The 26,044-nt window shown below is 41.0% G+C and overlaps 2 protein-coding genes across 2 annotated transcripts; one reads left to right on the top strand and one right to left on the bottom strand.

The window, feature by feature from the left end:
- Nucleotides 1-147: 147 nt before the first annotated feature.
- Nucleotides 148-17,630, bottom strand: LOC139452539 (MICOS complex subunit MIC60-1-like). The gene is made up of 13 exons (XM_071234054.1): nt 17,505-17,630; nt 16,470-16,573; nt 14,746-14,937; nt 13,507-13,558; nt 12,611-12,662; nt 11,822-11,917; nt 10,295-10,434; nt 9,598-9,695; nt 8,220-8,355; nt 7,057-7,183; nt 5,202-5,425; nt 3,218-3,446; nt 148-1,278 (listed from the first exon to the last, which is right to left on the bottom strand). The coding sequence occupies exons 1-13, from the start codon at nt 17,544-17,546 to the stop codon at nt 659-661; spliced, it is 2,112 nt and encodes a 703-aa protein (XP_071090155.1). The 5' UTR covers nt 17,547-17,630; the 3' UTR covers nt 148-658.
- Nucleotides 17,631-17,851: 221 nt separating this feature from the next.
- Nucleotides 17,852-19,135, top strand: LOC139452896 (large ribosomal subunit protein bL35m-like). The gene is made up of 3 exons (XM_071234531.1): nt 17,852-17,899; nt 18,004-18,205; nt 18,705-19,135. The coding sequence occupies exons 1-3, from the start codon at nt 17,869-17,871 to the stop codon at nt 19,066-19,068; spliced, it is 597 nt and encodes a 198-aa protein (XP_071090632.1). The 5' UTR covers nt 17,852-17,868; the 3' UTR covers nt 19,069-19,135.
- Nucleotides 19,136-26,044: the final 6,909 nt, after the last annotated feature.

The raw sequence follows: 26,044 nt of genomic DNA, 5'->3' as shown, positions 1-26,044 counted from the left end.
AATTTGTAGCAATACTGAAGCATTGAGAATATGGATTTGTACTTGTCCTCAGCACAATGTCTTAGGCTAGTGTGAATTTCTCGACGTGTGTTATTGTCTGTAGGCGTTGGCCTGTAACAGTTGTAACAACAATAGATGACTCGACTGGGAGTAACTTGGGATTTATTCACAAACATCCCTGGAGGATATATCACATTTAACTTCAGTTTGTACAAGAATTCAGCACTTAAACTCACACCTGACAGTTCTATCAGTAAGATCATCACACATTTCTTGCATAATTTAATGTTACAATTACACTCTCACAAAGGCAATTATGGCTTAATTCTCCATGACATCTGTAAAGAGGAGCAAATATTACCATGGTACCATGGCAGTGAAAGCATTTAACAAATTTTACTTTGAACTTTTACTACATTCAGCACCAATAACAACGTAACTTATCAAAACCTGTACCATGTGTCGTATCTGTTTCATTCCACACCCAAGTCCGCTAACAAAAAAGATCAGAATCATTTTATAATTTACAAGAAGATGAAGCACTACCAAATGGTGCCTACTTTCTGGAGTATTTACATCGATATCCTCCTGATAGCGATAGCACTCATTCAAAAATACAAATGTTGGTCCTGACTTCAATCTAATCATGATTCTATAGTTAAAACAATGTCCCTAGTCCACTAGCTGATGCAAAAGCCATCAAAGCATACGCTGCTTGTCTCGTCTCCGCCATCAACTTGGCCTCTTTTATCCAATCAGATGCCACCCTTCTCGGAGCCCCTTGAAGCTGATTCAGAAAGCGAATGGCCTGGTCGATGTCTCCTTTCTCCAGCCAGAATTCAGCATGTGCCAGAATGGCAAATGTGTCAAATTTATCCAAGTCAATTTCATCATCAAGTGACTTGGCAAAAACAGAGTCAAATATGAAGAAGGACTGAATGTAAGATAGGAAATATTTAAACAAGGTTCCTCCAGTTTCATCGACCATTGCAACTCTCTTGCAGATCCGCTTCACCTTAGGGAATCTTTCCTTCAAACTCTCCTCTGTCCACACGCCTCGTTTCAGGGCCTCCTCGGGAATTGTACGAATGATTGTTTCTACGAACGGATGCTGGCCTGAAGCATCTGAAATTGTTACAATCTCATTGGCTAATGGTTTTATTTTGTCTTCCCATTCTACCCCCTCTTCTCGACCGAGGCGGATTGCCCCATTGAGAGCAATGCAGGCCAACCATAGCTCCTGCGCATTTCGGGCAATTTTCTCTGCCTCCGCTCGACCTGAAGAAAAAAATTTATTTCATGAAATCCATGACATAAATTCAATCTACATAATGTGCTGGCAATCGGATAAAACTTGCAATATTGACCATTTTTCATGAATTGATGATCAGTCTATGAACAATCATAAACCTTTAATGTTCTCTCTAGCATACTTCAATATTGAAACAATAAACAACATTAATATTTTACAAGTCACAACACACAAGTCACTGATTCACTACCCACCCAACAAACTCCCCATATGCTGTGTAAAACAATGTTAGCTCTGACACTGATTCTCTCCCACCCAACACCATCAACAACAGTCTCAAGGCATCCAATCCATCTCCACTACACACAGATCCAACCATCTCCACTACACACACATCCCACCATCTCCACTACACACAGAACCCACCATCTCCACTACACACAGATCCCACCATCTCCACTACACACAGAACCCACCATCTCCACTACACACACAACCCACCATCTCCACTACACACAGATCCCACCATCTCCGCTACACACAGATCCCACCATCTCCACTACACACACAACCCACCATCTCCACTACACACAGATCCCACCATCTCCACTACACACAGAACCCACCATCTCCACTACACACAGAACCCACCATCTCCACTACACACACAACCCACCATCTCCACTACACACATATCCCACCATCTCCACTACACACAGAACCCACCATCTCCACTACATACACAACCCACCATCTCCACAACACACAGATCCCACCATCTCCGCTACACACAGATCCCACCATCTCCACTACACACAGATCCCACCATCTCCACTACACACAGAACCCACCATCTTCACTACACACAGATCCCACCATCTCCACTACACACAGATCCCACCATCTCCACTACACACAGAACCCACCATCTCCACTACACACAGAACCCACCATCTTCACTACACACAGATCCCACCATCTCCACTACACACAGATCCCACCATCTCCACTACACACAGAACCCACCATCTCCACTACACACAGAACCCACCATCTCCACAACACACAGATCCCACCATCTTCGCTACACACAGATCCCACCATCTCCACTACACACACAACCCACCATCTCCACTACACACAGAACCCACCATCTCCACTACACACAGATCCCACCATCTCCACTACACACAGAACCCACCATCTTCACTACACACAGATCCCACCATCTCCACTACACACAGATCCCACCATCTCCACTACACACAGAACCCACCATCTCCACTACACACAGAACCCACCATCTCCACAACACACAGATCCCACCATCTCCACTACACACACAACCCACCATCTCCACTACACACACAACCCACCATCTCCACTAAACACAGAACCCACCATCTCCACTACACACACATCCCTCCACTAAACACAGAACCCACCATCTCCACTACACACACATCCCTCCACTAAACACAGAACCCACCATCTCCACTACACACACATCCCACCATCTCCACTACACACAGATCCCACCATCTCCACTACACACAGAACCCTCCATCTCCACTACACACAGATCCCACCATCTCCACTACACACAGATCCCACCATCTCCACCCACCATCTCCACTACACACAGAACCCACCATCTCCACTACACACAGAACCCACCATCTCCACTACACACAGATCCCACCCTCTCCACTACACACAGAACCCACCATCTCCACTACACACAGATCCCACCCTCTCCACTACACACAGATCCCAACATCTCCACTACACACAGAACCCACCATCTCCACCCACCATCTCCACTACACACACAACCCACCATCTCCACTACACACAGATCCCACCATCTCCACTACACACAGATCCCACCATCTCCACTACACACAGATCCCACCATCTCCACTACACACAGATCCCACCATCTCCACTACACACACAACCCACCATCAACAGCAGTCTCGATGCCCTTGAGGCGTGCAATCCATCCTGCCACCTCGGTCTGGAAGGTCTGTCGCTCCTCCAGGATGCGAGTGTGCATCTCTCGCTCAAACTGTTGGTCTAACTCTTCATGCTGTACATTCAACACATCCTTGAGGTGGTCGCTGTGGGCGGCAGCTTGCCTGGCTAACTGATGACGAAGTTCCTGCTCAAACTCCACACGAGCCTCAGATGCCTGCACAGATTCAACATGAGGTGAGTAGATCAACGCCACTTGATTGATTGGTTGGTTTGTTTGTTGTTTAATGCCGCACTCAGCAATATTCCAGCTATATGACGGTGGTCTGTAAATAATCGAGTCTGGACCAGACAATCCAGTGATTAATATCATGAGCATCGATCCACGCAATTGGGATCGATGACATGCAGCAACCAAGTCAGTGAGCCCTGATCACCCGATCCCGTTAGTCGCCTTTCACAACAAGCATAGTCGCCTTTTACGACAAGCATGGGTTGCTGAAGATCTATTCTACCCTGGATCTTCACAGGTACAACGCCTGATAACGGTGTTAGAACCTACACCGAAACGTCGCTCTTAATTGTAATAAAGAAGTTGTTCATCCATAAATTCTTATCCTTACTTAGTACTCCAACTTCTAAATGCCTATCAAAGAAGGTACAACGCCACTTGAAACAACGGTGGTCACATTATTGTTGGAGGGTAACCCAAACTCATGCAGCAGTAAATGATTTCCAATACCGTATTTGCCATGTTAAGTAACCGCCCCACACACCTCAAACTTCTTTACTAATCTGTATAGTGTGAGTAATCTTTGTAAGCTTCCCCTACTCAGACTGAAATGTTTTACATGCCAGTCCATATTTCTTGTAATCATTACAGACCAACATTAGAAATTGGCACTAGTCTTGTAGTCCTTGCCAAAGTGCCCAATAGTTGAGGTGTCATAAGGACTAGTAGAAATTTGCCATTTAAGGGTTTTAAAAATGTTTGTTTCTACCGCTGCAGACATATTTTTATACAGAAAACAGAAGCATGGAAGGGATACATAACTGCCTCGCAACTAAGTTGCAATGATGTTTAAGCTAAGTTTGTTTATTACTTCTGGACTTCTGTTTATGGTCTTAATAAGTGCCACCCTTTGTCAATATTCTAAGCACTGGGATGCTGATTCACTGATAAACTTCGCATGATCCTCTACAACTCAGAAAACCATTTGCACTTCCTTTCTATGAAGCATATCCTGGGAAAATTGAGTCACACTTAGCTTGTCCTAACTCTGTGTGTGCGTGTGTATGTGCGTGTGTGTGTGCGTGTGCATGTGCGTGTGCGTGCATGTTCAAGTGTGTTGTTTAACTCAGTACTCAGAAATATTCTAACTATATGACAGCGATTGATATTGTGAGCAATGATCTACATTGTGGGGTTACGATGACAATCCATCAACCAAATCACCGTGCCTGACACCCGATAAATAATAATAATAATAATAATAATAATAATAATAATAGTAATAATAAAATACTGGGCTATATTTCCATGCCACAGAGGGCTTGCTCAAAAAGCTACACTATTGTTACCCTGGTCAATGGATCAGTGCACACTTGATTTTCATTCTCCCTGGGGAGAATCCAACCCATGCTGCCTGTGAGGTGCTAGATGGTAACAGTCACATGACCATCTCATCCTACTGGGTACCCATCCATCAACTGCTGGGCTAACATTGGCATATTTCAATGAACAATGTCACTTGTACAATTATCATGAGCATTAATCCACGCAACTGGGTTTCGATGACATGCATCAACATGCATCAACATGCATCAACCAAGACCACCCGATCCGGTTGATCGCATCATACAACAAGCATTATCGCCTCTTTCGGCAAGCATGACCTATTCTAACCAAGACCTTCAGGGGTCACCCGAAGCATTACCAACTATCAGTACAGAAATGCCCTGCTGTGTTTACCCATTTCTCCTTTTCTACACCGAAGTCTCCCTGCATCTTCTCCGCCTCCATCTTGACACGCATTGCAGCCAGCTTCTCGTCCTCCTTCACCTGCTGCTCCAGAGCCTTGTCAATGTGCTGAGACTCCAGTGCAAGCTGCTCGGCCAGCTGTTTCTGCAGCTGTTCTATACGGCGGTGGGCATGGGCGATCAGGGAATTCAGCTCCTCCTCTGTCAGCTTCTTACCTGAAGCAGGCAACAGAATGAGTGAGTTGGGTTTAACGCCGCTTTTAACATTATTCCAGTTATATCACAGCGTGTCAGCTTAATGTGAGAGGAGAGCCCGAAGTGATGCAGGTCTCAGACGTTTACCACTTCAGTGAAACCCACGAGCACGGGTATGGTGCCGACAAACAGCGAATCGCGGCGCCTTGGACGACTGGGCCACCCGTGCCCCCCGCAACAGAATGGGTAAACAGTTTGGTCAAAGATCTTTTAGAGTTGCAGCACCCACCTTGATCATGAGCTTGAATCTGAATACGTTTCTAGGTTTGTCATCATCATACCAGTCTCTCTCACAGTCCCTGATCCATATTATTTTCCCTTCCACAAGGCCCTTACTGTAATGCCATAACCCTAAATGAAGCAAGACTAGATTTTCCACAGGTTGTCCAATCCCTTGGGTCTTTTTTTAATTAATATGGAGTTGTTTGTTTCTATCACAATCAGACTTGTTCAGAGACTAAGCATTAGTCCATTCTATGCTTGTGAGTTCCACAAAAGTGGTAAATGTTTAAGACCTGCATCACTTCCGTCTTTCCTCCTACATTGAGCTGACACGTTGTTATATGACTAAGGTACTATTAAAACTGGCATTAGAGGGTGAGTGAGTTGGCTTTAAAGCAGCTTTGAACAGTATTCCAGTCATATCATGTAGTGTCAGCTTGATGTGGGAGGAAAGCCTGAAGTGATGCATGTCTCTTATGCTTACCACTAAGTGAAACCCACAAGCTTGGATAGGTATGGTGCTGACAAACTTAGAAATATAATCAGGGCGAACAAGGATTCGAACCAATCATAGATTTCTCGCGTACCCAAGGGATACAACTCTGCACAGCCAATTGCAGCGCCTTAGACGACTGGGCCATCCGTGCCCCCCCCCCAACTGAATGGGTAAACAGTTTGGTCAAAGATCTTTTAGAGTTGCAGCACCCACCTTGATCATGAGCTTGAATCTGTATACGTTTCTAGGTTTGTCATCATCATACCAGTCTCTCTCACAATCCCTGATCCATATTATTTTCCCTTCCACCAGGCCCTTACTGTAATGCCATAACCCTAAATGAAGCAAGTCTAGATTTTCCACAGGTTGTCCCATCTCTTGGCTCTTTTTCAATTTATATGGAGTTGTTTGTTTCTATCACGATCAGACTTGTTCAGAGACTAAGCATTAGTCCATTCTATGCTTGTGAGTTCCATATAAGTTGTAAATGTTTAAGACCTGCATCACTTCGGGCTTTCCTCCTACATTGAGCTGACACGTTATATGACTGAGGTACTATTAAAACTGGCATTAGAGGGTGAGTGAGTTGGGTTTAAAGCAGCTTTGAATAGTATTCCAGTCATATCATGTAGTGTCAGCTTGATGTGTGAAGAAAGCCTGAAGTGATGCATGTCTATTATGCTTACCACTTAGTGAAACCCACAAGCTTGGATAGGTATGGTGCTGACAAACTTAGAAATATAATCAGGGCGAACAACAGCCAATTGCAGCGCCTTAGACGACTGGGCCATCCGTGCCCCCAAAAAATTAGATCCCAACACTCACAATATGTTGTGTAAAACAATGTTCACTCTGACACTGATTCTCTACCCACCTTTCTTGTCCCCGAGCTTGACATCAGGCAAGATGCTTTCAAGCTCCTTCTGGAACTGCTTCCTCCCCTTGTCCACGAGGTCCTTGTAGCGCGACATCACCTTCGCCTCCGACTCCGCCCTCGAAACCTGAATCACACACATCACTTTCTACAAAAAGGCAGACTCAGGGCAACATCATCTTCATTAACGACGACTCGCTATTCATGTTGTGGCCATTATTATATCCCAGTCATGGTCCAAAGTATAACCCAGTCTTGTCCCACATCTGTCCCGTAATCCCATATATATCCTAATCATAATCCCACTATATATCCAAGTCCTGATCCCATGTACACCCCAGATGATATCCCATACATAGTTCCAGTTGTGATTCAAGAAATATCCCAGTTATGACCCCATATGTATTCCAGCCATGATCCCTTATATATCCCAGCCATGGTTGTATATACATCCTAGTAATAATCCCAGTCATGATCCCTTATATATCTCAGTCATAATCCCAGTCATGATCCCATATATATCTCAGTCATAATCCCAGGTATATCCCAGTCATGATCCCATATACATCCCAGTCATAATCCCATATACATCTCAGTAATAATCCCAGTCATGATCCCATATATATCCCAGTCATAATCCCATATACATCTCAGTAATAATCCCAGTCATGATCCCATATACATCCCAGTCATAATCCCATATACATCTCAGTAATAATCCCAGTCATGGTCCCATATATATCTCAGTCATAATCCCAGGTATATCCCAGCCATAATTTGAGGGATATGCCAGCCATGATCCCATGTATGTCCCAGTCATGATCCAATACATATCCCAGTCATGACCCCATAAATATCCCTGTCATGACCCCATATCTATCTCATTCATAATCCCATATATATATATATATATATATATATATATATATATATATATATATATATATATATCAATTATAATCCAAGGTATATCCCAGCCATGATCCCATATTTTTCTGTCATAATCCCAGGCATATCATATTTATGATCCCATATATACCCCAGTCATGACCCCATATATATCTTTTAAAATCCCAGCCATGATCCCATATATATCCCACCCATGATCCCATATGCATTCTTTCCTTCACCGAGTAACAGCATATGTTTGGTGCTCTCCTCACCTGTGAAGAAGCCTGGCCCAGCTCTGCCAGGTGCTTGTTGAGTGTTTCCTGGGCTGAGATCAGGGCCTTGTTCTTCTTTGTCACCACGTTCTGTTTACCATCAGCAATGGCTGCACGCAACTTCTCTAAGTTTTGTCTGTTGGAGGAAACCAGTTACTGTTCTATGTACAGATGCTAAAGACAGACTAACATGTTTCTGCTACTAAAACAAATGTAGGATCCCCAGATTGGACGTATTGTATGCACGGACTAATGAGTGAGTGAGTTGGGTTTAACGCCGCTTTTAACAGTATCCCAGTCATATCTCAGCATGTCAGCTTAATGTGGAAGGAAAAACCGAGGTGATGCAGGTCTCAGACGTTTACCACTTCGGTGAAACCCACGAGCACGGGTATGGTGCTGACAAACCTAGAAACATAATCGGGGCGAACCGGGATTCGAACCCACAATCATAGGTTTCTGGCGTGCCCAAGGGACGCAACTCTGCACAGCGAATCGCGGCGCCATAGACGACTGGGCCACCCGTGCCCCCTTATGAAAAGAATAACTCGGACAAATGCTAACTGTCATTTAGGTGTCAGTGCAAATAGAGACTATAGGGGTGCGCTTGACATCCCTTACCCTTCAATGGCTTCTTCTGGGAACCATGATTTAACCCAGAGTAGTTGATGTCTCATTTATGATACATGTTCTGTTTCATGAAAGTTGCTAGTAGATTCCAGTTGCCTGTTGATGCGATAAGGGGCCTGTTTTTCAAGTGTTATGGTCAAACTTCCATCCTAGAGTAGTATAAGTCTTAACTAGACGGCAGACATTGGGTTGACAATGCATGATCACATAATTTCCAAAGGGCTCTGGTACCAATGAAGACAGAGTGGCCTTACAGATTTCAACATTTAATTCCTTCAATGGGATGGTTTGTTTGTTTTGATTGTCTGTTTGTTGTTTAACACTGCACTCAGCAATATTCAAGCTATATCACTGCAGTCGGTAAATAATCGAGTTCAGACAGCATCGATCTACGCAACTGGGATACAATGACATGCATCAACCAAGTCAGCGAGCCAGACCACCTGATCCTGTTAGTTGCCTCTTACGTTTTTTGTTGTTATCGCATTACAGTAGTACACCTTAGAACAGTCATTGTGTATGGCAATATATTGCAATACAGTCTGTGTATATGGCTTCGCCTTTTACGGCAAGCATGGGTTGCTGGAGGCCTATTCTGTCCCTGGATCTTCACGGGTTTTACAATAAGAATGGGTTGCTTTATGTAAGTAGAGAGAGGAGTTTCACAAAGACACATCAAGAAATGTTTCCTTTTCTTAACATAGACGTTGAACATGAAACAAACTAATGGGAGGCTGTCTAATTCTACCTGGCTGAGTTCACAGTTGTCTTGGATTCCTTGAAAGCATCTTCCCGATTTTCAAAGGCTGTTGATACATCCTGCCACTGACTGTCTTTCTGCAGGATCTGTCACAACACAAACAAACACTGAAATAGTGCCATGGTTCAACCATGAGTGAGTGAGTGAGTGAGTGAGTGAGTGAGTGAGTGAGTGAGAGAGTGAGTGAGAGTTGTGTTTACCACTTTGAACAGTTGGTTGGTTTGTTTGTTGTTTAACGCTGCACTCGGCAATATTCCAGCTATATGATGGCGGTCTGTATATAATCGACTCTGAACAGACAATCCAGTGACTGATATCATGAGCATCGATCCACGCAATTGGGATCGATGGTATGCATCAAACCAAGTCAGCGAGCCTGACCACCTTTTACGACAAGCATAGTCACCTTTTACGGCAAGCATGGGTTGCTGAACACCTATTCTACCCCAGAATCTTCATGGGTCACTTTGAACAGTATTCCTCTTATATCACATGCCTGGCAGGAAAGCCTGAAGCGATGCAGGTTTAAGATGTTAACCACCATGGTGAAACCCACAATCACAGGTATAGTGCACTGGTGAGGTGCTGACAAACCTTGAAACATAACCAAACTTTGGTCACAGGCTTCTGGCATGTCCAAGGGATGCAACTCTGCACAGTGACTTGCACAGTGGATTTCTCTTACCTCCTTTGTGTCATCCATAGCCTTCCTGAGGAGCTGTGTGTGAGTCTTGGTGGTGTCGACAACTCTCTTCTGTGCATCAGTCGCCTGCCTCACCAGCTCATTGGTCGCCTCTGCCAAGTTCTCCAGGATCACCTCCAGGGCTGCAAGGTGAGTGAGTGAGTGAACGAGTGAGAGTGAGCATCGTCAATACTTCATTGTTTTGTGAACACCATGATCCCCCATCACCATGAATATGAATATATACTTCATTGTCTTGTGTACACCATGATCCCCCATCACCATGAATATGAATATATACTTCATTGTTTTGTGAACACCATGATCCCCCATCACCACGAATATGAATATATACTTCATTGTTTTGTGAACACCATGATCCCCCATCACCACGAATATGAATATATACTTCATTGTTTTGTGAACACCATGATCCCCCATCACCACGAATATGAATATATACTTCATTGTTTTGTAAACACCATGATCCCCCATCACCACGAATATGAATATATACTTCATTGTTTTGTGAACACCATGATCCCCCATCACCATGAATATGAATATATACTTCATTGTTTTGTGAACACCATGATCCCCCATCACCATGAATATGAATATATACTTCATTGTTTTGTGAACACCATGATCCCCCATCACCATGAATATGAATATATACTTCATTGTTTTGTGAACACCATGATCCCCCATCACCATGAATATGAATATATACTTCATTGTTTTGTGAACACCATGATCCCCCATCACCATGAATATGAATATATACTTCATTGTTTTGTGAACACCATGATCCCCCATCACCATGAATATGAATATATACTTCATTGTTTTGTGAACACCATGATCCCCCATCACCATGAATATGAATATATACTTCATTGTTTTGTGAACACCATGATCCCCCATCACCATGAATATGAATATATACTTCATTGTTTTCTGAACACCATGATCCCCCATCACCATGAATATGAATATATACTTCATTGTTTTGTGAACACCATGATCCCCCATCACCATGAATATGAATATATACTTCATTGTTTTGTGAACACCACGATCCCCCATCACCAGAATATGAATATATACTTCATTGTTTTGTGTACACCATGATCCCCCATCACCACGAATATGAATATATACTTCATTGTTTTGTGAACACCATGATCCCCCATCACCATGAATATGAATATATACTTCATTGTTTTGTGAACACCATGATCCCCCATCACCACGAATATGAATATATCACTTCGTAGAGATGTGACTCATAATGCATTTCGTAATTTGTTATGACCTTAAATGGATCCATACCTCAATCTGCCCCCCCCCCACACACACACACACAAACACACACACCAATAAACAGCCTTAGAAATTCAATATATTTAAGACAAGTCCAGCGGATAAAACCACTAGTCATTGGCATTTGCCAAGTTATGTGGTGGTCTGTCCTTCCTGATCCAAACAACTGCAATATTCTATCAAGACCTAACAGCGTCAACCTACCAGCATTTTGGGCTGCATTGTCTGCTTCTTTTTCTTTCAACTGCCGCTCTGTCTCCCTCCTCTGTCGCTCCTTCTCTACGGCTGGATCTACTTTTTCTGCAATGGTGGACCATGGGAAGTGAGAGTAAATGTGGTTTAATGTCGCCGTGAATATGTTAAGGATAAGGTGAGGTGAAATGGGGTTTAACGTCAAGTCCAATATCATTGCACTAATAGTGTTAGTGTGTGAGTGTGTGTGTTAGTGTGAGTGTGTGTTAATGTTAGTGTTGGTGTGGTGTGGTGTGGTGTGGTGTGGTGTGGTGTGGTGTGGTGTGGCGTGTGCGTGTCACCACTACACCACGGAGGCAGTCAGACAGGGGGAGTAAAGGACTTGTAAATTCATATATTCATAGCTAGTTACCACCAAATCACCAGATGTGTTACACCATGCTGGTGAATGTGTTTCAGTTTCAGGCCTACCAATGAAACAAACGTGTGTCTTAAAACATATAAATGTGTGTGTTTTTGAAAGAGAATATCACCATGAAATACATCAACTCCAAGGCTTACCAGCAAAATGACCAAATAACAGAAACATACAAAGCTGCACACAATACCATTTGCTGTGTGTGTCAGCAAGCGCTGGGAAATTGGTGACATGAATTCTTTTCAGGTTTTCAAACACTTTGTCATAGTCTTGGAACACAAGCATTTGAGTGGGGTCCAAACCAATATACATCTCCAGTTCTCTGAACACTCACACATGAAATACACTTAAAACAAAACTCAAAAGGTACACTTAGTTCTTACCTTCTTTCTTCGGGGCAGGTTTAGGTGCTGCCTGAGGGGTGGGAGTTGGCTTCTGTGAAAGACGAAGTATCTTTTTGTACATCAGTGTGATAACATAAACTTGGAGCGTCATCTTTTACAATCAACAAACTTACAATGCCTTCATAATATTCAATGGCAGACTAATAACTCCAAAATGTTTTCCTCAAATCCATTCACAAAATGTTGGAGTAAGTGAATGTTGTCTTACAATATTACAGCCATATGATAGTGGTATGTAAGTTATCATGCAGAGATTTATCAAGACTTGCACCGATATTGGGCCCCGCAAAGTCTGCAGCAAATGACAGTAAAAATTCTTAATATGAAACTTTTCCCAATTCCTCAGAATTTACAAAATTAAGAACATTGAAATGATCAAATTTGGAACAATATCATATTTTTTCGCAATCTGCATGCCAAAAGACTCAGTTTGGAATCCGACAAAAAAAAACTGTCATGTCTTGTCCAGACAAACAATTGGTTGACAGAATGAGTAATGACCCTTAGGGATACAGTAACCATGGTAACACATATTAGCTTGATTAGTCATTCATCAACAAGCTTCTACTGGGAGTTAGCCCAAGACTACCAAATTGTAATTTGGACAAGTATAAATCCAAGGATGGTAATCCTCACTGACTAGTAGCACATGAGGGCTATAATTCTGAACCAGTTTTTAATGCTTCAATTTTGCTACCATTTGGAACTGAACAAAACTGACAAAAATTGTAAACAAATTAAGTATTTTTGTCTTTTCAAGCAGGACTAGCTACAAACTCTGAGGACCAGTAAAATAAGATTTCCACAAGTCCACTAGACTTGTCATAAAACATTGCATTTCCAAGGCTGTGTTATCATAACCACTGCTGATTTACCTGAGATGACTTTGTTACTGTTGACTCTAGAGGCTTCACTTCTGCCTTGGGACTGCATATAAAAGACATTTTCAGAAATGTTATAAATAGAACAATATCACCTGCTTAAACGTTTCAAGTCGAATAGAACAAATTTCTGATGACATTTGATCATGCTTAATGGCATCGTTCACATTGCTATGTTTTTCATGAATGAACTCTATCACGTGAAAAAGTGTGAGCAGTAATCTCCTATAAATCAGATCTTAGTTCTTGCTACCGCTAAACAAAGCTCTGAGGACATCCCATTACGGGTCACGTCAGAACGCCTCTCATCTGGCCAATCAGAGTGTCGCTTACCAGATCAGGAAAGTGACCGACAGAATGTGTTTTCTAATATTGAAAATGAAATATTGAACATGTTTAACACAGTGTATTCCGAACTATTGTTAGGGGCTTTACAATTGAATCAATACAATCTAGGTAATCTATTAGTCATTCCTTTTGTTCAGTTTTCAAATTTTTAATCGAGAATTTGTCAAAATGTATTTCGAAGCAAAGTTGACATTTGACTCTAGTGCCCTTAACAAGCACGAGAAAGCTGCCTTCTGATCGGTTACCGTAGAGGCAATGTGGGTATGTGTGTTTGTTGGTTAATGCTAAAGCAATATTCCAGCTATACAATGATTGTCTGCAAAGGAAAGAGTCTGGACCTAACAATCCAGTGATTAACATCATGAGCATCGATCCATGGACTTGGGATACAAGGACATACATCAACCAAGTCACCACACTTAACCACGCGATCCATTTACCTATCTCTTTCTTATCATGCTTATATGAAGGATAGGCTGCAGGAAGACAATATTCTTACCCGGAATCCCCACGTCGAGTCAAGTACAGCTTGCTGGGGACATATACTACTCAATAGAAGTTAAGGATCACCCGATTCTTTCATATTGGTAAAGTTAATCTGTCATGGCATGGGAGATTAACTATTGTAATATGAAAGAATCAGTTGATCCTTAACTTCTTTTGAGTAGTATATATTCTTACTCAGTCCCCTTGAGTACCATGAAGGTAAGGATTTAGACATGTCTGAGAACTAGGATTACTATGCTCATCGTATGTATGATATGTATAACAACCATAGAAGCACAATCAATTAAAGTATTATTGTATTATTTGAAACCAATGTAAGTCCTGTTTGTATTTAAACTGTTAAAATCTGATAAAATAATCTAACATATGTGCACTTACACTGGGGCTTCCACTGTCTTGAAAGATGCTGGGTCAGGAAGGTACGGAAAGATGTAGCCGAATGCATCCTTGGAGTAGGGGATGTTATCCTCCAGGGTTTTCTTGAAGCTTGGGTCATACCAAGCATATCCCACCACACCCCCCGTAGTCAGTGTTGTCAGACCCAGGAGCTTGAAGAATACTCCACCCCCACTACAAACAAGAAACAGATCATGTAAAACTTAATGATGAGCCACAATAATAGTGTTAGAGTCCTTGAGGCTGATGCAGTGTACAGAACTTAGAGGGGTTGCTCCCACAGTTTGAAAACGTGCCCAGCAATATTCCAGCTATATGACTGTGGTCTGTAAATATTCAAGTCTGGACCAGACAATCCAGTGATTGACATCATGAGCATCAATCCCCGCAATTGGGATATAATAACATGCATCAACCAAGTCAGAGAATCTGACCACCTGATCCTATTAGTCGCCTCTTATGACAAGCATAGTCGCCTCATGGGTTGCTGAAGACCTATTCTTCCCCAGATTTTCACGGGTCTGCACCTATAGTATTTACATTGGTAAGATTTATGTGCTGGAACTATCTCAAAAGCAAATATTGACCCAACTTGAAGTAAATAGGTTGGAGTGTTTTGGATACAACCTTTTTGCAGGGGGCATACCAATGCAATTTTGGTCAGTGTAATATTCTCTATGTCCAATAATAATTTAGGGAAGCAAACTATAACTTATGCAGATAATCACTGAACACTTGTAAAAAAAGGGAAAGTTCAAATATGTCTTCAAGCGCAAACAAACATGAGTAAAAATAATATATGATATTACAAATAAAAAGAAACAAGGAATTAAGCTACTTTATTTGAATTAACAATGATATATTCAATATACACAAACTACAATTTCATTAAAATCAGATTTTCTATTCCCCATACACTACCTCCATGTTGCAGGTCACCTCCATAGAAAATTACACCAAATAAACCCTGGGCAAACTTTGATCACCCAATCAAAATGATAGCTTTAAAGAAACAGGAGCCAATCAGATGTAAACTTTCTCAAGCGATTCTGCTTAATTTTATTGACAGCCTTGATTAGGTGAGTGAGTGAGTGAGTTGGTTTTAACGCCGCTTTTAACATTATTCCAGTTATATCGCGGCATGTCAGCTTAATGTGGGAGGAAAGCCCGAAGTGATGCAGGTCTCAGATGTTTACCGCTTCGGTGAAACCCACGAGCACGGGTATGGTGCTGACAAACCTAGAAACATAATTGGGGCGAACCGGGATTCGAACCCACAAACATAGGTTTCTGGCGTGCCCAAGGGACGCAACTCTGCACAGCGAATCGCGGCGCCTTAGACGACTGGGCCACCCGTGCCCCCGCCTCGATTAGGAAATTTTGATGTGTACAAATGAAAACACACACAGGACTTAAATATTCCTTCAATGGTACTCCTGGTGTCAGAAACGGCAGAATGTATACAGCCTTTGGAACTTGTCAGTTTTGTTTGTTTTCAAGATAAAGAAATCAGATATGCTGGTTTGAATGCTTTGCTCATTCGTAACGAGAATTCAGCCTTGACGCTGATTGGCTGATTAGAAAGTTCACCTGACAAGACCTTCACGTAGAATGGTTATGTATCAGAATGAAAGACCAGATTTGAATGAGAGTGCACAAAGCACTAAGTATAAAGGGTGATTGTGAGGCTGTATTGAGCTATTCACCTCCTCGATTCAGCAGGAGTTGGGGGTGGGGGAGTGGGCTGTGCTCCTCCGCCATTAGTCTGTTGGTTCTTGGTGTTGCTGAAGAACCTGCGACACTTGACACACTGGAAATAATAAATTTTGTGTAAACATAACAGACGTTTTGTTGATTCATGGCAGATATGATCTGTTTGAGATTTATGAAAATTACGGTAATACTGAGTGATGACAAGGCCAAATAATGATGTGTTAGCACTGTCTCAGACAGTGGCGGCTCCCTAACACAGTATTATGGGACTAGTATGTCTGTTAATGGTAGACAAGCATAGCAATGTAACTTTAAATATGGTTTATCTGGATTCTCTAACATGATATCATAATTGTAAACAATATTTGCGGAAAACACAGACCATATATTATATGGTCTCTGCTGAAAACAAACCTTTGCAATATTTGTAGATATACAAGGTCTTAGATGATAATTATTTTCAAAGCTTATGGCAAGTTTTAATGATACAAGAGAGCTGTGGTTGATATTATCAACGCCCTTTAATCTAGTGACACCTTGAAATCTAGTGTTGCATCTGGACTTGATGATAAACTGGCCCAAGCAGTCTGTGACCAGTACAAAGCCCCAGTCAAGAAAAATTCTGTTCAGTCTAGTCAGTTCAGCTAAGAGTTCTAGTTGTCCATATGGTAACACTGAAACCTGTTCAAAATGATACCAATTAGGCTAAGAGCCAAGTGAAGTGAAAACTTCTTGACACAGACTGGCTAAGTGGGAATGTGAGCTTCGAGTTTATGCAATTTATTATCCTTATTCAAGACATTCTTAAATCGATGACGATTCATATTTATATGTCAACACTAGTGAATGTCATCACACAAAAGAGAACAAAATAGACGCTGATAGTGACATTCTACACAACATTTGTTACAGGTGAAGTCAATCTCAAGGTCGGCGGTAGGTCTAACCGACATTTCGAAATAGGATCACACACAGAGACCAAGTGATGCAGCAGCGAGAAATGACAATGGATTTAGCTGAATGCATACTTGTGATCTAACCGAAATCCTAGCAGACGATGCTTTCCACATTTCTTTGACTAGAAATGGTGAAAACTTGGTCCACACGTTCTTCCACAGGAAGTCCCAAGCCGGTACTTCCGCGCACCTGCATGATGGACTTTCATCCGGGGGACGTTTTAAAATCCGGACAAATGTGTTTATTAATAATTACATCCTTACCATGTAATGCTACCAATTTAGATATAGATTAGCTGTTTCAGTTAATAATTACCCATTTCAATGTTCTTCTTCAAAGGTCTGCAAATTGCATCTAAAATATATTTTCTTCTCGAGTGAGAAGTATAACTTACGTTTCTTTGGTTGGATTCGGATAAATGATCAGCATAACAAGATGGCCGCTGCCGTTAGGAATCGTGCCACCAGTAAGATCAAAGCTTACTAAACCATCAAAATAATACTAACCACATAATAAACCAAATGTACATTTCTCCTAGTATCTATTCATTTGTATTTCTTGTCTTTGCAGTAATGTGGCGCTTAGGCTGGAACGTGGTGTCTCAGTCTCGACCAGTTGTCCCAAAAGATTCAGGGAACATTGCGGCACTGTGCCGGATGTTCTCTGGCAGTCTGAAGGTGTCACAGTGTCGGTCATTTAGCGCCAGCCCTCTCATCTCAAACAGAATCCTAAAGATGAACACAGAACCCACGATTAAGAGTCAGAATACACGGTTAGTAAGCATGAATAAAATATTTTATTGATACTAAAAGCACTATAATTGTTTGGTCTGATATTTCTATTCTGATTGTCTGTTAAGTAAATATTAGATATGTTTATACTTGATGTCTTCTCTCAAATTGAAGGTGGCTAGATAAAGAGAATGCTAACAAACAACTGTCTCTCCCAGGCATCTGTGAACACTGCTTTGTAATACACCCTAGTTACTATATTTTAGTGCTGGGTAAGGTTCTCTTCATCAAAGGTTCTGTGCACACACTCTGCTGAAAGCAGAAAACAAATAGGCTAGAAGAATTTGTCAACAAGAACCTTGTCCAATGTTATGGCACCTGTAATAGAGCATGTTCTGAATCAGTACCACAACAAATACAAGATGTGAATTTGCGACCTTCAGATTGTTAGACTGCATACTTCTCCCTTCATTAGGTGAATACTGAATAATTAAAAGATAATCTGATTTAATTTAAAGATGATCTTTGTTTGTGTTTCAGATGTCTACTACAGCCACCAAGTCCAACTTTAGTTGCAAAAAGAAACAAAGTATATTACAGCAAGAGAAAAGGCAAACCCAAGGCGATCAAAGCAGTTACAAATAGGTTTTATAGATTAGACTGGGGTATCTGGATCCGAACACAGTCAGGAAGACATAAGAGAATATGGAAAAAGTCCCCATCGAGGAGGTATCTTTCACGACAACATTTGTTTTGCAACAAACAACAAAGTAGACTTTTAGACAAAATGACCACTGATTACTGGCACAGACCACGGCATTATGTGGATGATCCGTATGCACCCTATCAGAAGAGGACCAATTTGCAAAAGTACTTCCCTGAAAAACGTCCTTTCTATCCATAGGCAGGAAACAATGAAGAATCATAAAATTAGGGTGTGGTATGAGTCTTACAATGAACACAGAAAAGTGATATTTAATTTAGATGTTGTAACAGATGTTTTCACGTGATTAAAAACTGAATTTCATTTGAAATGTTTATTAATTAACCTGGGGAGAAATATGATTTGTTTTTGGACTTCCCAGAGAAACTGAGAAAAAGAAGGCCAATTTCCCCTGATTGGTCTCAGGCTCATTGTTAGCTTGATTAGTTACCTGTCATATTTACACATATGTGGAATAGGTGGAATAGTCTTATATGAAGTTAAGTGATTTTTGGAAGTGTTGGTAAAGCAACAATACCTGACCATAATCATAAGAAATCATCACAAATGCATCACAAATACATGCAAAGGCAAGTTGATCGTTCACCTTAAAGATTGAGTGAGTAGGGTTTTACGCTGCTTTTAGCAATATTCCAGCAATATCACGGCTTCGCCTAAAAGAAAAACATTTAATAAAAAATTTGTTTCACCAATACAAGAATATTAGACCATAAGAATTGACCGGTGTTTGGGAAATGATAAAATGAAACACTTGTGGATATGTAGAATGCCTCTGTGGTTTAGTGGATAGAGTGCCTGCACGGACAGCGGAAGGTCATCGGTTTGATCCCAGACTGCGTCATATCAAAAGATTTAAGAGATGGTACTTGTCGATACCCTGCCTGGTAAGGGAATAAAGCCAGGAATGGTCGGCTCAGGGTCAGTATATTGGTCTGAGTGGGATATATCATTTGACTAGCACCATAAAACCAGCACTTGTCCGAACTAGTACCAACAGAGAGAGACACACACACACTCACACAATAATCATGAAAGTGACAATATACCCCATTTCATTTCACTTAATTATAGCATATCGACCCGTAAAGAATCAAGTCTGGACCACATGATCCACTGTCTGATGGGAACAATGATCAAACAACAAAATCACAGAGCCTGACACCCAATATAGCACTATATTTCCACACCACATGGGCATGCTCAAAGGGCTACGTTATTATTACCCTGTTCAATGAATCAGTGTACATTTGATTTTCATTCTCTGCTCCATGGGGAGTATACAACTTGAGCTGCTTGTGAGGTGCTACATGGTCCTGTGCACAGTGCACAGATCACTAATCGGGTTAAGCAACGTCGGTCTCGGAGAGTAGATGGATGGGTGACGACGTTCAGCAGCTTGACTCCTGAGAGTTTCTAGGGCTTCGGTCCTGCCCCACACCGAAGCACATGTACCACATGTGTTTCCTTTGGCAAGTGACTTTGTTCGAAATGTGCCTCTGTTCACCCAGCAGTGAGTGGGTACCCGGTAGGATGAGATTGTAATGTGGCTGTTATGCCTCACAGCTAGCTTGGGTTATATACTCCCCAGGGAGCTGAGAATGAAAATTGAGTGCTCACTGATCCATTGACTGGGGTAATAATGTAAGCGCCATGAGCACATGAGCTGGTATGGAGTTTGGTGCCATACAAATGGACTCATTATTATTATTATTATTATCATTACATGGTTATCAGTCTCATTACCATTTCATCGTGCCAGGTGCCCTTTCATTGCTAGTTGAACAGAGTTATATTTCAAATAAAGTCACTTGCCAAGGAGACCCCACATATGTTGAATGTGCTTTAGTGTGGGTCATATCCAACTTCTCTCCACGACTGACATAGGCGGGTCCAGAAGGGTGGTTTCAGGGGGTCCGGACCCCCTGAAACCACTTGAAAACCAAATGAAGTATGTTTTAGGGAGTAAAATTATCTGAGAGAGGATTTTGATGCTTTGGACCCCTCCCTTTTAAAAATGCTGGATCCACCCTTGACTGATGTTGCTTAACTTCATCTGATTTGTCCTGATGATGTGAAGTCAATGCATATCAAACATCCTACCGGGTGCCCATCAACTGCTAGGCAAACAGGCATATTTCAATGAACAATGTCACTTGACCATGTAGACACTATGTGTGAACAATTCAACATCACAACATTTATGAATGAACGACCAATCAATGTAACAATTATAAATACATTTTTAAACAGACAGTCTGGGCCAAGAGAATAGGACAGCGTTGAGATAAATTGTCATAGGATGGTACGATATTGAAACCCTTAGGCAGTCTAGAATGGGGCAACTTGGAGGGGTAACATTAGTTATTGAAAGTGTGTAAGTTATTTTGAAATCAGTGTGTTTTTCCAACATTAGCATGGCTTTATGTGTAGAAACAAGTTATTTTTATACGGATAACTTTGAGAAAGCTTGTGACCCGAGATTTAGAATGAAGGTAAGAATAGGTCCCCATCACTACATTGCTGGTGGTAAGAGGTGGCTAAAGTATGGGCTCTGTGACGTGACTGATTGTGTGTCACTTTAGCCTTACAATATTGGACATTGCTCCTTCTTTCAGTCACTGGTTCGCCCAGCCTCTGTTATTTTTAGGCCGGTGTGATAAGTTAAAATATTGAGTGAGTTGTGTTTGACACGGCTTTGATCAGTATTCCAGTTCCAGCGTGTCGGCTTAATATGGGAGGAAAGCCTGAAGTGATGCAGGTCTTAGATGTTTACCACCTTGATGAAAACCACGAGCACAGGTATGGTGCTGATGAACCAGGAAATATAATCGGGGCAAATTAGGGTTCGAACACACGATCATGGTTTCTGGCGTTCCCAAGGGACGCAACTCTGCACATCAAATTATGGAGCCTGAGACGCCTCGGTTAAGGCTGGGACGAGATTTAACTTTACTACCCGGGTACCCGACCCCCTATAACCCGACCCTACCCAGGTACCACACGAGGTGTCAAGTTAGGTACGAAATGTTCAAATGGGAAGCAAAAAGTATTTAGATATAGTATAAAATTATCTCATTGTGCATACACTGAAGTTGACTAAAGCTTTGTCTTTACTCAAACATATTAAAGTCAGAAGGAATGTGTGAAATACAAAACAATGAGGCATTAGCCATGTTACTATGACAACAATAATACACCTTAAAATAAGCATAGTGACAGTTATTCGTCCTCTCACCTGATGTCAATGTTATAAATATACTCAACAACTAAAGTTCCTGTGACACCAATATTTTAGTGTATTTTTTAAATATTGTAGTACATCTTTGGAATCAAGTCAAAAAAACGCAACTGCTACAGAAAAGCATGCATTCCATGCAAAAGTTGACTTTTATGCAGAAAGAAATGGGAACATTAGCAACTTGTACTTATAAAGTGTAACCATGAAATTTTATTGTTAATGTCATAAAACAATATACCACATGACTAAGCACGGGTCCGCGTAGTCCTGTGGGTACCCGGGTCTACTCAGTACCGACCCAACCCAAGTACCCAAGTTAACCATCCCAGCCCTAGACTCGGCTACCCGTGCCCCCAAATGGGAATATTGATGACTGCGACATTAAACAACAAACAAACACAATCAGTGATAACGAGTCTTTCAATGACTTCCCTATGAGCTTTGATAACTGAGACAAGCTGAAGGCCAGGCTTTTTTATTTGTTTGTCTTTTGGAGATATAAAATAAAGAAACATAATATATAAGACACTTCAGATTATTTCTACATCTTTTTTGGGTCAGTGTTTCCATAACCAATTAAAAAGTCTTTAAATTTTTGTCAAAAGTTATGGGAATAATTTTTAGAGTGTATGTAGCCTGTCATGCCTTCAGTAGAACACTGTCACAGGTTTCAGACAGCAGATTGGAAGGAAGACTGAAACAGCTTTCTCGTCACCATGGTTACAACTTCATGCGCCTGCTGAAAACTTTGATGTAATGTATAATTGTCTCCATGTCTTGATTCTTCCACTCACAGTGAACTAAAGCCTTGTTGATGTGCTTGTTGAATGTAGCTCACAGGCGTGTTCGGTATTCATGTAGTCCAAAATAGAATAAACAGATGCACTTATTTTTATTTTATTTATATATTTTAGCTCACAGTTAGCGTGAACTACTTTCATTAGCTTTTGTCAATCTATCTGTCTATTAGCACTGAAGTTAAAATCTCTTCCAAAAATTCTTAAAATATCAATTCAACCAAATATTCATCATTATATTATAACCTACATCAAAGTAGAGTTTACTTTTTGAGAAAAACAAAATGGCTACATCACGAATAATTAAAAAGAACTTGGGTAGTTTACAGATACAGATAGATGTGAAGCTATTAGCCTTACAAGATCTGAAATGTAACCAAATTTGGCATGCGGATATGACGATTGGGTAGGTTAAAGGTGTCGGGTCAAAATTGACAGAAGTCAGAGTTGACTGAAATAAACAATAACATTAAACATTTGACAGTGAGATGGGTGTCAACACTTGCCTGGTAATAGGGAAGGATGCAGGGCCAACTTGGTCAGTCGCAAATGTTTTGTGACTTGAAGACCAGAAATATTATCTAATTTCGTATGAAACCATGTGACAGTTTGGGGTTATCATTCTTCCCCATTATCTGTGTTCTGCGTATTATCAAGCTATTGTCATAGCTGTTTAGAATAGGTCTTCAGCAACCCTTGCTTGCCAGTAAAATGGGATTGAGTGGTCAGGCTCGGTGACTTGGTTGATGCACGTCATCGTATCCAATGTTGATACCTTGGTAGCTTGATCCCCTAGTGGTCTTTATACCAAAAGACGTAAAAAGATGGCGTTTGGCATTAAGGGCATAAAGCAAGGACAGGCCGGCTCGGAGTCAGTATACTGTGTCTGAGTGGGGTATTCATGTAAAGCTGCGGCATGGTATCTCAATGGGATAGGACTATAAAACCAGCATAAGTCCGGACAAGTACAAACAGCCACACACACACAGCCACACACAGCCACACACACACACACACACACACACACACACACACACGTGCTTGTATGCCACTAATAAGTGCAATAATCTTGAATGCACTTTGTTAAACCCCATTTTACCTCACTGACATGCAAATCATGATAGACCAGAATTAAGTATTTGAATTGTATTTGTTTGGTATTCTGGAGGAAAGATGGTACGCTTGTGCTTCAGGTAAAATCTCTAATTGAAGCGGTAGGATGGGTGAGGTGAGGTGAAATAGGGTTTAACATCGCGTCCAAGATTATTGCACTTATATAGCGACGTGCATGTACGTGTATGTGCGTGTATGTGGCTGCTTGTACTAGTCCAGACTGATGCCGATTGATAGTGCTAGCTCACTTAGATACAATGCCGCAATTTAACATGTTTAACATACCCCACTCAGACACAGTACACTGACTCCGAGCCGACCAGTCCTTGTTCTAGACCCTTAATGCCGAGCGCCAGACAGGGTAACAACAAGTACCATCTTTTAACGTCTTTTGGTATGACGCGGTCGGGGACCGAACCCCGGACCTTCCGCTCTCCGGGCGGACGCTCTACCATTAGACCACGGAGGCGGTCAGCGGTAGGATAGAACAAGGTAAAAGTGTCAATGTTGCTGTATATTTCAAGATCAAAATTTACTGAACACAAATATTTAATGTCACTGAATTTATTTATTTTGATAAAAATAGCCTGAAAGTAACAGGTTGATTTGTAAACAAAGTAAATAATGCTGGTCTGTCGTGGGTGTAGATACATTGTAAACGTGTAATCATAAGGTTTTGGAGTGGTCCACATGGTAAATATTCTCATACAAAGACAATATCTGTCAATTTCAAACTGACAACCCAAGCAGGGACTGATTAAGGAATTTTAGAAGGGGGCTATATATATATTACTACATTTAGAATAAAGATAAATAAGTTTCAATCCTGCAGTTGATAGTTCAAGGTGATATATGTAGATCACACTTCTCAGGTGACCAAACATCTCGTCTGGAGAGAAATGTGTTATTTTGAAATACAAAACAATGAGGTGTTAGCAATGTTACTATGACAACAACAATAATACACCTTATAATAAGCAAAGTGACAGATATTCGTCCTCTCACCTGATGTAAATGTTATAAATATAATTGATACAGCATAGCGGTACTAAAATGTTACATATAAACATTACTAAAATGTTACATATAAACAGTACTAAAATGTTACATATAAACAGTACTAAAATGTTACATATAAACAGTACTAAAATGTTACATATAAACAGTACTAAAATGTTACATATAAATGGCGCCCATGAAGAACCGGGTTAGTATTGGTCTTCAGCAAATCATGCTTGTCGGAAGAGGCAACTAATGAGATCGGGTGGTCAGGCTTGCTAACTTAATTGATGCATGTCATCATATCCCTGTTGTGAAGATCAAAGGTCATGTTGTCAATATTTATATTTTTCATGTAACTTTTTTTGTGTTGGCCTTTTGATTTTTTGGTGTGGCCATTTTGACTAGGGTGTGTGGCCTTTTTGGCGTGTGTCCCCTTTGACCTGTACGCCATCATATAGTTGAAATGCAAAATACAATAATTAGGTTTAAAGTTGATTACCTATTTCACAATCTCTTTTATAAAAAAAACACAAAAATTAATTTAAATATCCGTCATAATGATCATTGCTCAGTGTCGACCTTGAACGGCTTCAAGATTGCTGAGGCTGTAATCACTCCTTCACTCATTGTTTGGAAAGGTTTCATTTCTCACCCAAATATCATGTATACAGATAGAACAGATAGTCATACCCATGCATATAGTTCAAATTAAACAATAGTTCACAATTTATGTCATGCAATAATCATGTTATTACCATAGCAAGTAGTCAAGAGGTTGTGTTTGTTTTGATTTTACAGGCATTAGAAAATATTTGACCATAAGAAACACACATTTTTATTCGTAAAACAATACGATATCAATAATAAAGATTAAAAAATCTTCAAATGATACGATCCATGGATTTGAACTCGTAAATCGCACATAGACGTAAGAAAAACAAATTCAACCACTGTAATTTAGAGTTTCTTCCCTTGCACTTCCGGTTATCGCTGTGAGGAGCTTGCG

The sequence above is a fragment of the Haliotis cracherodii genome, unplaced genomic scaffold (assembly GCF_022045235.1).
Source record: "Haliotis cracherodii isolate W230 unplaced genomic scaffold, xgHalCrac1.p SCAF_9, whole genome shotgun sequence".
Classification (NCBI taxonomy): domain Eukaryota; kingdom Metazoa; phylum Mollusca; class Gastropoda; order Lepetellida; family Haliotidae; genus Haliotis; species Haliotis cracherodii.
This window is presented reverse-complemented; position numbering and strand designations above follow the sequence as displayed.

What these genes read in the sequence shown, in the direction of transcription:
- LOC139452896 (XM_071234531.1), top strand. Translation starts at nt 17,869, where the DNA reads ATGGCCGCTGCCGTTAGGAATCGTGCCACCA. An exon ending in CGTTAGGAATCGTGCCACCA is followed by an intron (nt 17,900 to 18,003) that starts GTAAGATCAAAG and finishes TTGTCTTTGCAG; the next exon opens with TAATGTGGCGCTTAGGCTGG. An exon ending in ATTAAGAGTCAGAATACACG is followed by an intron (nt 18,206 to 18,704) that starts GTTAGTAAGCAT and finishes TTTGTGTTTCAG; the next exon opens with ATGTCTACTACAGCCACCAA.
- LOC139452539 (XM_071234054.1), bottom strand. Translation starts at nt 17,546, where the DNA reads ATGTGGAAAGCATCGTCTGCTAGGATTTCGGTTAGATCACAA. An exon ending in ACCTGCCCCGAAGAAAGAAG is followed by an intron (nt 11,918 to 12,610) that starts GTAAGAACTAAG and finishes CCACCATTGCAG; the next exon opens with AAAAAGTAGATCCAGCCGTA. An exon ending in CTATGGATGACACAAAGGAG is followed by an intron (nt 9,696 to 10,294) that starts GTAAGAGAAATC and finishes GTGTTGTGACAG; the next exon opens with ATCCTGCAGAAAGACAGTCA.